This window comes from Botryllus schlosseri, chromosome 4 (assembly GCF_051294905.1).
Source record: "Botryllus schlosseri isolate E-star chromosome 4, Bs_hap1, whole genome shotgun sequence".
NCBI classification, from domain to species: domain Eukaryota; kingdom Metazoa; phylum Chordata; class Ascidiacea; order Stolidobranchia; family Styelidae; genus Botryllus; species Botryllus schlosseri.
This window is the reverse complement of record NC_137239.1, coordinates 18,793,530-18,806,910: the sequence shown is the minus strand read 5'-3', so window position 1 is coordinate 18,806,910 and position 13,381 is coordinate 18,793,530. Positions and strand designations below refer to the sequence as shown.

At 41.3% G+C, this 13,381-nt stretch overlaps 2 protein-coding genes across 3 annotated transcripts in view; both read left to right on the top strand.

The window, feature by feature from the left end:
• Window positions 1-13,381, top strand: part of LOC145437257 (single-strand DNA endonuclease ASTE1-like) — a 533,921-nt gene that overhangs the window by 511,542 nt on the left and 8,998 nt on the right. The window lies entirely within an intron of this gene.
• Window positions 5,292-9,300, top strand: LOC145437955 (uncharacterized). The gene is made up of 2 exons (XM_080315326.1): window positions 5,292-5,327; window positions 8,146-9,300. The coding sequence occupies exons 1-2, from the start codon at window positions 5,292-5,294 to the stop codon at window positions 9,217-9,219; spliced, it is 1,110 nt and encodes a 369-aa protein (XP_080171452.1). The 3' UTR covers window positions 9,220-9,300.

Here is a 13,381-nt window from a genome sequence, read left to right as displayed (position 1 = left end):
ATGTCGGGGTGCCTAATACAAAGTTCTACTACCACATTTAATCTGATTCTCGGTATGACTGGAAATGACACACATATTTATAATCATAACAGATCATTTCTCCTCACTATTCAAGTCAACAAAAAAGCAAAAGGTGGACAAGTACGACAGTATGAGAGAGACCACAAGCATCACTTTACACAGCCGAACGTATGGACACCTAAAACACGCACCAGAATCCCACGGATCAGGAGAAAACTATACTGACGTCACGACCGGCAATTATTCCTATGACCCACCGTACACGAAATTGAATCAACCGCGGAACGACGAGTCAACCAGTTTGACGGGTTATTGCTCCCAAGCCACGAAATTGGACCACGGGACGACAGGTCAGGGTAGGCAACTATTATCAAGCCCCGTCCAGGATCTCATGGAGCAGAAGAAAACTATACTGACGTCATGACCGGCAATTATTCCTATGACCCCCCCGTACACGAAATTGAATCAACCGCGGAACGACAAGTCATCCATGGGATTTGACGGGCAATTATTCCCAAGACTCGTCCTTGGATTTACCATGGACCGATAGGTCAGGGTAGGTAGCTATTATCAAGCCTCATCGTGTACGACCGAAGTCAGCTGTGGATCGTGGAAAAATACAGTAAAATCACAATGAATTAGCATAAATCCCAAGTTTCGTGTCTGAGTACAAAGGTCAATCGAAATTCTTTGTTCGTTTTCTCTCAGTCAATCCCCCTTTTTTAATTGCCGCACAGTCAGAAGGGAATTCCCCTCGAGTATTGCTGAGAATGAGCTAATTCTTTCACTATCTTTTATATTCATAATTCTTGTTTGTTTAAGTTAAATCGTGTTTTGGCACATTCCGCCCATTTATATACTACTCCTAGGTAATGGCTTCACTTTACAATCAGACAATTAAACAATAATGTACGCACTACTACAGATCAATATAAGTATCAATGTTCTATAATCCGTTTCTTCGCTGTACCGTCATAATTACGGGCGACTTTCATTTCGCGATGATAATTTAATGTTACCTATTACAGTGGGAGTATCTTTTATCAGCAGCCTGCCGTTTCATTCAACCATAGTGTCCTATATGGTGTGGACACAGCGAGACTGGGCGGCTCACCGCATTTGGGTTACGTCATACTTCCCATTTGACCAAAGACAACTTTACGGCCATTTTTGACCGGCTTGCCAAGCACTAAATTCGACAAAAACGGGTATCAATGCAAAGCTGCTACAGTACTGATTGAGAAAATATAAAAACGGGACTTTTGATTTAAAGTCAAAAGAAAAACATTTCCCCTCAACAACCGAAACAGACCGTTTACCCCTTGTGATAGAACTGGTAGCACTTTAAAGTTGGTCATGGTCTTGGTCAGTCAAAGGTCCAAACAAATATAAATCAGCCAACTCTAGGCTTAGCCTTTGTAAAGGCTACGCCCTAAATATATCTTAGCTCAGCTGCATAATAGGTATTCTTAGGAAGAGTTATTCTATTCGGATTTTTCGGGTCCTGGACAAGATTTTTTGCATTGATGGATGGATGGATATTTGCATGGATATTTCGATGAGATTGTACGGATTCGGACGGAAATTTCCTCAGAGACTCGAGCTGTCGGGTAGATTCGGATTCTCAGAAATCAATATCCGCCTATGTCACTACTGCTGACAAGGCCTGCGCGCACAGAAAACCTGCACTGCGCACAAGAAGAAAAAAACTTGATGTTCGAAAAAAATGATCGGTACGTGTTTCGCAGAACGTACTGATGCTTATTAGAGCAGACTGACAACCTATTTGTATGTAGCTCTACAAATGTACATCACTAATTTGTAATCAGGAATTAGTAATCAGACGCAGCGACGCCATCTCGTTAGTGACGTCGAATTTGACGCGTGTGCGCTGAGAAACACAGTCTCTCTCGATCAGACGACTAAATAAAGGTTCTTCTCGACTAAATTCAATTGAATTTTACCCATAATGGTCGCATTCCCGCGTTCAAAATAATGCGAGAGCGATTTTCGTGTTGGTCTTTTTAATTGGAGCGCGATATTTGACAGTTTGTCATCGTGTGTGCTTGCGAATAAGAATCCATTATTGTGCGAAATAGTTTCCAAACAGGTCTGTGCGAACGTTAATCTGGAAATGCAGAAATTCAGCTTAAACGCCGTTCTAATCAGCCAGCAATTGCTGTGATGCAAGCTAATCAATGCGATTGTAAGACCTCGGCGTGTTGGTCGTAAGAGACGAATTACTTATTCGATGCGCGACTTCTGTTTCGGCTATTAATTACACTGGTCTACAAATTTCAATACACTTTTGCCCCAAAAATTTTAATGATTGATTCAGGCTAATGTTAGGTTGCTGAATCCGATTCTGTTCTCAGAATTTCTCTATCACGTCGACTTTTTTCGGTATGTATTTTTTCTTATTTTCACAAATTAATCAAAATTCGGCTTTCACAATTTTTCAATATGAGATTCTTGATATAATAACCAATGCCCACGCAGTCCTGCTTCAGTTAGGATATTGCCGTGCGCTGAGCATAACACCGAGTCAACCTATTTCAGTTCTCAACCTGAGGGGCGCGCGAAATTGACCAAGTCTGTATGAATTCTATTACTATTACTATTATTACACATTTTACAGTGGTGCGTCTCGCCTTTTTCAGGCTATGTGCACCACGACACGAACGTTTGTAATATTCATAGGTCTTTGTCTTTCGTAATGTTGGGGACGACTTCTTCAATCTTTCGCTCATTCAGACAGTCTCTCTCGCATCCATACGCCCCCGTCATGGTCTTTGCTGCCGACTTGTAGCACGGCTCACTTTCGGTCTGGGCTTTTCAAAGCACTGCAACCGCAATGAGGTCGGCGATGAGGAGCCCAGAGAGGCTTCCGACATATAGAAGCTGGTCCGAACCGGAATCCGAATCACTACCATTGGTGTCGTGGCGCTGGCGTTTAACCAACTGCGCCACTCGCTTCCCCCTCTATGAATTCTGACTAAACATGTGTTTCACAACCATTCTGAGAAAACGATTGTTAAAGATGAAACTTATTTCGTATTCAAGAAAGCTCACCAAATTCAAACTTCAACAGTCGCACTCAACGGGGTATAGGCTGATTTCAACTTAATTTGAGCAAATTTTTGATATTCATTGAAAATTTGGAGCAATTCCCGCGTGTAAGTCATTCATCACTTCATAGCTTTGGCAGTAGCCTAAAGCTCGGTTCGCTGGGTAGCTGTTGGTAATAGTCGACGAACTGCACTGCCTAAGACAGATTTAGATGCCCTAAGTTGCCCGGTTTCGCCCTCAATTAAGCTATACCCTAAATCAACACAATTTAATTTAATCCCAAAACTGATAAAATTTAGCATGGCAGTACAGAACGACGCCCTGCTCTCTGTAGTCACTACCAGCATTAGGATTAGTCTCAGTGCAACATACTATGAAATAAATTGATGTCTTGTTCAATGTTTTTAGCTATTTTCAAACAAGTTTGGGGAAATTTATCAGAAATGTTAAAGACTCAACAACTGGAGTGCGGATTCAAACTTGGCGTAAGACGTACCATATGTATACTATTAGATCATGGATGAGCAACCTGCTGTCGTAGACTGGAATATGCGCGGCCGTTGACACCTTATTCAATTAGTATGTGTTGGCATCCGTCGACATGCAAATTGCAATTACGAATTCACTCCAAAATTTTCAAGAGATTTTAATTAATCTTGAAATTTTCTCCACACTCCGCGCAATTCAACATAACCTAATTTTTCGTATTTAATATAGTAGCGCCCTTCTCACTCTTAGCTGGATTTGGAATCGTGCGTTCTGCACGAAAGAAATTTCTTTATGGTACATTTGGGCGATTTTAATATATTTCCACTACCGATACAATCGACTATCCTGGTCGGGGGTCAAGAAATTACAGTATGCAACCAAGTGACTAATAACATTTGGCCCACCCAAAGATGCATTATCATTTATAACTTGCCCTAAATTATCAAAAGCACTCTCTCAATGAACCCTACCGGTGTATCTGATCACATGGGCTAAGAGAGGATAAATATTTGATAATAATATGTGATACTGCTACTATTAATTACGGAATTCATTCGTAAATCTGAATAATTTTCGCGCTCGGCGTGACAATATGCAATCCCATCTAATATTGCGACTCGCGATTTCGGTACGTACAAAAAGGCTTTTGTTAAAAGAGAGAGAGAGAGAATCTTTATTTTCATCCAACCAAAATACATAGCAAACGGCAGTGATGGTGGTACAGAAAATATGCATGCACAGTATTCGGTATTAGATAGGAATGATCGATAAGACCGTGAAGGTCATCTAGTCTGATCACACCAGCATCAAACAGGTACACTTCACTCTGAACAGTCTGGGTGTAAAAATGTTTAGTTAAAAAAGAAAGATAGAAAAAATTAAACGATGGTAGCAAATGATCAATGAAGCAATGTCTGGGCGAGGTAGGGCAACAGTGTTAGTGGTGTAACGACAGGAGGTGATCAAGTTGGTCTTTTTTGAATCTATTATAAGGCAATTCACGGATATGGGGTGGTAATGCATTCCAGATGATAGGTCCCGAGTAGTCGATAGATCTCTTAGTTAGGTTGCTATTGGGTGGGGGTAAGTAGATATTTCCCTTTGACGAGGATCTCGTGTAATGGGAATGGATATTTTTAGCAGGTATGAAAAAGTCATCAAACACAGGAGGCAGACTATTGGAAAAATATTTGTGAACAAGTTTTGATGCTTCGAAGCGATATAGTTCATCAACTCGCAAAATTCGATGCTTACGGTAGTAAGGCGATAAATTGGTACGTAAAGTTACAGATGCGATCAGCCGTTTCGCACGGTTTTGCAGGGTTCGAATTCTGTACAAAAATGTTGTGCATGCATTTCCCCATACTACGATTTCATATTGCAGATGAGAGTGGAAAAGAGAGAAGTAGATGGTTCGTAGTACTGATCTGGAAACCAAAGATTGCAGAAGGGTCATTATTCCCAATTCCCACACACCGAGCTAGTTTTGATATTGTGCATTCAATATGCTGCTTCCAAGACAATTTAAAATCAATGGTGACGCCGAGATATTTTGCTGAGTCACATATGGAGATTTGTTTATGATTGATGTTCATAGTGAAATTATGATTGGCATTATTTAAAACGAGCATCTCGGTCTTGTCTGCATTCAAACTTAGTTTGTTTGCTTGCAGCCATCTCGACACTTTTGGGAGTTCCCTATTTACAGATGCATGCAAATCATCGACAGTGCTGGAGGTTATAAAGAGGTGAGTATCATCAGCAAATAGGGTTGTGCGAAATAAAGATGCATTAAAGAGATATAACTTCAAATTTTAATTAATATGAAAATTTTCTTGTGCCTGCTATCGTATTATAGAGCACGGCTCTTCAACCTGGTGTATCGCAGAGGTGGTCAAAGTAGTCAAGAAGGCTACTCAAGTAGAAGTAGAAGTCGCGACAAAACAATCTACTCAAGTACGAGTAAAAGTACTTCTTCCATGAGCAACTTAAAACTACTTGAAGTCGAAGTAGAATTAACTGACTTTAAATCTACTCAAGTAAGTAAGTAGTTGTGAAAGCGATTGTATTTCGTTCGCAGGGATTGTCAAAAGGTGCAAATTGAGCTATGCGAAAGATGTCGAGCTTGATTCACATTAACGCTTACCAGAAGGTATTCAATTCTCGACAACATGAGCATTCATCAACATCATCGGATGAGAATGATAGTATTGGCATAGAAATGCGATACTAATCCTCTGTTTAATCGAACAGCACGTTTTAGAAAATATCATGGTATGGCGCACTTCCCCATATTATAGGGTCCGTAGTATAGTCGAAGAGTAATATGGAGAAGTTGTAGAGGATACAGAGAAACACTTTACGCGATAAGTAAACGTGAATAAAAAATATGGTGGATCGTAAAATTGCCATATTGTGCAGCTTAATTTCCGGAAATTAAAGGCATTACTACACTTGCTTTTATACTTCAACATGTATGTTATTCAGACAAAAGAACTGATATTAATTAGAACTCAAAGTATAGAGTACTGGGAATTGAAAGTGAAATATAAATACTACTTCTAAAAGCGAAAAATGTATTTCATGTCTTTAGTCCAGAAAGTTTCAAGGGTGGTATGCTAAAACAGCTTTAAAACTAAAACAAAAGTCAGAGTCCACTGTTCCAGATTAGGACACGCCATGGATTGCTAGATTATGATATGATAAGTAAATGCTAAAATGCGAAACATCAGTTTCAAACGCTATGATGGACCATATATACTGTGATGAAATATTTCATACGGGCGAAGGGCGGCGATGCGGTGTGAAGGGAACCACGCCAGTCCGCTACCTAAATTATATTCACCGATACTTTTATGACATCATACTGGTTAATCCGTATCCACTGAGCGCGAAGCGCGAGGAAAATTCTGGGCTTTACTAAATTTTTATGAAAATTAAATGTCGATACTCCTTGAAAACAGTCCCAAAATTCCTCAGGCTATCTTCCTGATTGGAGGATTAAACTACTTCCACTTGACAAACTGAAATTAGCGAAAAGTAAGTAAGTAGATCACAAAATATTACGAAGTAGAAGTAGAAGTAGCGAAAATATCAGATCTTCTTGAGTAAGTACCGGAAGCAGAGGAAAACTACTTGAGTACTTTGAAAAATAGAAGTACTTTGTTCCTGACCACCTCTGGACTGTATCGTACACCCTAGGGTGTACCAAAACTTTTAAACGGTGTACCATTCGAATGGGGTGTACTGGGGTGTACCAGATCCGCAATACAACGGACCGATGACTAGCTCTCACAATTAATAGGCAAGTTTATGCTTTAGAACAGATTGACCGGATTTGCAATATCGTACAATGCTCATATCAACTGCGTACGCAACTAGTAAATTACATTCTTTTTGCAAATGTTTCCTCTATTCATTTAACCTCGATTACGGACTAAGTGGTTTTGGACTAGATCATGGTAAAGTCAACATGTGTTCAGCTTGCGATATATGTCTGTAATGGTTTTCGCGAAAACCGGTGGGATAATTCAGACATGTTGAATAGGTACTTCGTGCGAGATACTTATAAATAACACAGTGTACATAATTGCAGGAGCGTAGACAGCGGGGCCTCGGGAGTCGAGTTTGAGAACCACTGTATCGGATGGTGGTGCTGTAACCTCAAGTCCTAAATAGTATTTAGCAATTTCTATACATTGCAATCTTGCTCATCCTTATTGCGATTAAGCCAGGGCATGCTGCCATAAAACAGTAACTATACGGTTGTCTAGACCATGACGATGTCTAGCCTACACATAATTAAATTAGCGTGTGTCAGTATGCAATTTGAATTTACGAATTGGTTGCCAATTCGCTGAGAGATTTTAATCTGGCCTAAAAATTGCCTTCACGCTTTGTCCGATTCGGCGTGACTTGGATTTTTCGATTTTAATACAATATTGTCCTTGCAATCTGACCACCATCGTACAAATGCGAACCGTAGAGAAAAAAACGATGCACCCCATATAGAAACACCAAGTTAGAATAGCGTGCGTCTCACGAATGAAGGTTTCTCTGGTACCTGAGGGCGATTCAAATATATTTTGACTATGGTTTAGAATACATCCCCATTTCTTCATAAAAATAATTTTTTCTGGTCTAGTAAAAATTAGTTTCACGATGATCTACACTACATTATGATTGTTTCCATTGATTTCAATATTGTTGAAATCGATTCGGTTAATATCCCAGCCAGCCTCGGGTCATGTACAATTCGACCAAGCATTATCAACAGACAACGGTTTATTATAATCAGCATCAAATAAATCACCCTTGCGTAACCATATCTTTCAAATATATATAAAGTGAAGCTATTGTGTCATTTTTTGTAGATGAATTCCCAGATTTAAGAAACTAAAGGCGTAGCAAGCTGGCTTTTTGATTTGGGATATTGTGACGCAATCTATGGTGGGGATATCATTGTGCAAGGAATTATTATCTTGCTGTACAGCTGTGTAGCACGAATGAATCTAGCTACGTCCCGGATCAAGATGATGATGATGACGCAGCGTAACTAATTTCCAGGGTATTCTAGCTCATCGTAATCAGCAAGGAGAGGGAAATTGGAGGTCGCAGCAATACGCCAATGCGCTGGAGTCATTACTAACTTGGCTGGGAAGGAACTATAGGAACGATGGCAGCGTGATTCGATTTTTGAGGCAACATGTCCGAAATCTGCCTGAAGACGAGCTCAAGACCTATATCGATAAGTACCGAAATCTACCGAATGTCGCAACCTATATCGACGATTTGACGCATGGCGGCCACAGATTTAGTGAAGGAAAAAAGTGTTTTCATGCACTTGGTACTACACCGGTTCTGACGGATTTTATGCCGATAGTCCCGGATGATCAACGACTTTCGTGCAACAAAATTTCCTCCTCTATCAGGAACGCCGTGTATCAGGTAAATCTCGTGAAAGATTTTGGAGAGGAGCAAGGGTTCGATACTTACCCCGTGGTGGTGACGGATCGTGAAGGTGACCAATACGTATCAGAAATGTTAACTGTGACAATCGATAGGCCCAAAATGAAGGCGCTGCAACTGGGTTTGGAAGATGATATGCACATGGATCAACCGAATATCAATAACATAATGGAACAGAGGCAGATATTCCTTTTTGATGTCTTACTGAGAGAAGAAAATGATGGGATCATCGAGGCTTTTGGTGACAAAATGAAGTTGCTAGCTGCAGTATTCAGGTACTGGAGCACATCCAGCAAAGACGAGGAACGTCACGTTAGAGAAGCAATCGAAGCACTTGCGTTCACAATTTGTGCAACCTATTACGCGACAGCTGTGCCTTCTGAGATCGAGAAAATGCCGCAGACCTCCTTCGACAAACGAGCTCTGCACAGCTCATCTCAATGGCTATGCTGCATGAAGGATGCGATGTCATTGAACATTTTCCTTGGCGAGCCCTTAGAATGCCCCCTGATAGGTAGAGTCTTCTCTGGCATTCTTTACCAAAAGGCTTTCGCTTATTTCCTCGCAAACGACGATCTTGCTCCGGATTGCAGGGCTTCCTCTCTGTTTTCTGATGACATGGCTCGCGATGAGTTCGAAAATTTGCTGAGGATTGCGCCAGTTATGGGTTAAACTACACTTAAAGCTGACGAATATAAGCGTTCCGGAAATGATTGTGATGAGATGCGAGAAAAACGGATGCCAAGCAATATGTCTGTCCAAGATCAAACGAGAAGCGAAATGGAGAGCAAGCACGGAAGGCATGAATCGTGGACATTTATTTCATTTCATTATTAAGTATTTATGTATGTTCGTTTGTTTGTTTCATTAACAGTTTCATTGATTCAAAACAACACAAGATTTCCGTGCAATATAAAGATAAATAGATAGCCGTTTCTCTGGCATCCTTTACCAAAGAGCTTTCTACTACTTCCTCGGAAACGACGATCTTGACCACGCGACTGCCTCGCTGTCTTCTGATAACATGGCTCACGACGCGTTCGGAAATTTTCGGCGGATTGCGTCAGACATGCGAACCACATAGCTGTCGAGTAAGCTTCCCGGAAATTCTTGTAATTGTTAGAAAAGTGGTTGTCAACCGGTGTAACACGGACTGCTCGGGAGTGCCGCTTGAAACTGAGGTAAACAAGAGCGACACGTAGCAAAAATGATGGAATTCAATTATTAATGTGCCATTGTCGGTGGTTCTATACCAGGGTTCGATCTATATCTTCGGTTTTAGGATTCCTCGCTCTTCTTCATTATGTTACTTGGAATCGTCCTTGGTCAGAAAGCTGCGGTGTTACGAGTATTTATGTGAAATAGAGGGGGTGCAGACAACCACTTGTCCACAACGCAGTTCTATGAAACATATCTGACGCGCGCAATTACAAATTGGGGTGTATTATAGGGATGGTGTGAACCTCTAAAAAGGTTCAGGTTCGTGTTAACGCGAACGGGAACCTCATGACGTCACGTCATATTGCTAATTCCAACCCTACATTTCAGTGAAGTTATAGCTTATATTAATGTGCAGTATACACCATACGTAGCGACGACTCGGGCCACATAGGACTGTAATTCTGAAGTACATACTGTCTTTTTAAATGTCGCCAAATGTAGCAACTGGGGCAATCAAATGCTATAAAAATCTCATGAAATCAATATGTTCCGTCGCTTTGCCAACAATTTCGACGAGAACTTGCAAGGGAATATAAGCTTACGCGTTAACGGTCTAGGCCAGACTGCGTTGATATTAAGCATAGTGCAAACGGGTTTTCATACTTCCTACCGATATTACCCCATTAGCCAACACCCCAATCGCACGGATTTGGTTTTTATGATACAATAAACATACGTTATCGAGATTGACCCCGTACTGTTGCTAGATTTTTTACATTAGTCAACGATATGAATGTCATTGATTGGTTGAATAAGCATTATTCGCTGACTACCTACATGTAGCGTATTTCGCTCTTCGTGTTGTGTTATTGCTGGGGTCAAGCTCACAGCAGATTCACTAAATATTCATAAACGGAAAGCGGGATATTTCGAGCAAACTTTTGTAACAAAACAAGTGACAGTTTTGAGATTTTCAAGGTGCATGCTCGTTTAGTGTTGATTTTTTATGCTGCCTGCGTCATTCATGGAGTGGCCCGCAGTTGAAATGCAATAGATTTCAACCAAAGATGTTATAATGACGTGAAAATTGTAATATATGGAACAGGTTCACAGTGCAGAACCTACGAAGGTTCGTTTGTGAACGCGAACCTCTTAATTTGTGAGGTACACACACAGAATGCGAACGTGAACCGCTGAAAGGTTCAAGTTCGTGTGAACGTGAACCTTTTTGGAAGGTTCTGTTTGAACGCGAACGTGAACGTCATGACGTCGCGTCGTCATATTGCTAATTCCAACCCTACATTTCAGTGAAATGATGAATTAATGTACACTAGGGGTGTTCAAACATGACTTTTTTCTCAAATTGTACTGGCTACTTGATAAAATTGTTAGGTTACCTAATTAAAGCCTGCACACCAAATTTGGTTCAATTCCAACTAGTAGCCGCATTGCTACAGGAGAAAAAAGTTTTTTATTTATTATATAAAAATAAATGAAAAAATTTCAAAATTTTCTCTTCACTTCATGAAATTGTTAGGTTGTCCATAGAAACGATGCTCATTTTTAGCGGTCTGGAGGAACCGCAGTAAACCTCCCCCCGTGACGCTTGTGACGAGCCCTGTGGCATTACACCACAGCACTATGTGCCACAAGCAGGGCTTTGAAGCAGCCGTAAATTTAAACTGCTCCAGCTCCGTCTCCGGAGCTTTCTTGTATCATACATTAGCTCCGGCTCCAGCTCCGGAGCCGCATTATTACCACTGCTCCGGCTCCAGCTCCAGCTCCGGCTCTGAAATTATCGAATGGGCCTGTCTATATCAGGGGTGGCCAACCTGCGGGCCAAATTTTGCGTGGCCCGCGAGGTAATTTCCTATTATATTATCGACAATGAATTGCTCAGATTGTGAACTTGCAATGCCAACCAAAAATTACAAGTCTAGCTGCGACACTTGGGATGTTGATGACTAAAATATCAGTTCCGACGCATTGGCAGATCCACGGTCCAGTCACATTTTCAGTAAATCGTCGTACATTGCAATGATCTAAAATAGTAGTGAAATTTTTCTTCACGCTTCGCGTGTTTAATTGTCACACGGTTTCTTGCTTGGTAGCCTACCCCCTACTGAAAATGAAAAAAACGCCTAATTTACCCGATTGAGTCTAATAGTATTCGCAATTACGGGAGAAAGTCTTTTAGCGTTTACGCTCGCATAAAGATCGACGACGGTGAAATGTAGGCACCAAATGATTGTCGCATATTATCGGAGACCTTCGATATCGACGTGGACAGACGCCGAATAGTCGTGTCCTTGCAAACTGAGCCTAGCGGTCTGTATACAGTAGAACCGCAATATACTCAAGTAATAATATTACTGACCTAGTTTATTTATTAACTTTGAAAATTTTACCCGCATGGCGCGGCTAGTGGACCGCGCACTCGTCCGTCAATTGCATGTGCCCCTTTAGCCGAAAAGGTTGGCCATTCGTAGTCTAGATAGATTACTAATCTACCCATAGGTTTGTTATCTATAGTAATCTAGAGTCTGTCAGAGAGTCTGTCAGCCGTCAGTAACATCCGATATAGCAACAAAGACATTGGTGCCGCCGTGTTGGCTTGTGACGTCATAAAGAATACTTGTCAATTGTCGATGACATCATAGTTGCACTAGAACGCACTTTACTCTCTGCCATTGCTGTGCACAGCATTAAAATTCAGGCCTGCTGTTCAATTATGATATTAATTATGTGGTTGTTGCATATATAATAGCATCTTATGAAATAGGCCTACGTCGGAGCCGGAGCTACTACTCAACTAACGGGCTCCAGCTCCGGCTCCGGCTGAATTTTATGTAGAGCTCCGGCTCCGGCTCCAGCTCCGGCGAAAAAACACGGCTCCGGGGCTCCGGCTCCGGGCTCTGGCTCCGGCTCCAAAGCCCTGGCCACAAGCGCCCGTAATAGGGCCCATTGTGTCGTTGCTTCCGTTTTCCACCTTTTTCGTCTTAGTTTCGTCAATGTTCAAACGGTCGGCACAAGCAGGCTTTAGAGGGGGCGTCCGCGGCCACTGATCCCTTCGCCACCATACTTGTGCCCCGGGATACTGGCCCGTCGATGCGGCCTCAGGTCCCGGTCAGACTATGAAGGCCTGGCGGCCATACTCGTCCTGGGTAGTAAGAGTGACTGTACCGCTAGGGCTTCGCATCGCCCGGTGTCCAACAAAGCGATGCTTGCCGTAATTCAACCAAATACTGCAACCAGTGGCTCAATTCCAACCTGTGGAAGCGAAGTTACTGCCGTCGAAAGATTTGGATTTGAATAAAATAGTATTTACGGTGGGCACACCTATAATAAATAATTAAAGAATTGGCTACCGTAAATACTATTTTATTCAAATCCAAATTTTTCTACGGCAATAACTCCACTTCCATTGGTTGGAATTGAGTCCAATTTGGTGAACATCGTTTCTATAGACAACCTAACACTTTCATTGGGTGAAGAGAACTTTTTGAAATTTTTTTATAATAATTTTTATATAATAAGTAGTTACTTTGTTCTCCTGTAGCAACTCGGCTATTGGTTGGAATTGCACCAAATTTGGTGTGTAGACTTGAATTAATTCACCTAACAATTTTATCAAGTAGCCAGTACAATTTGAGAAAAAAGGCATTTTTGAACG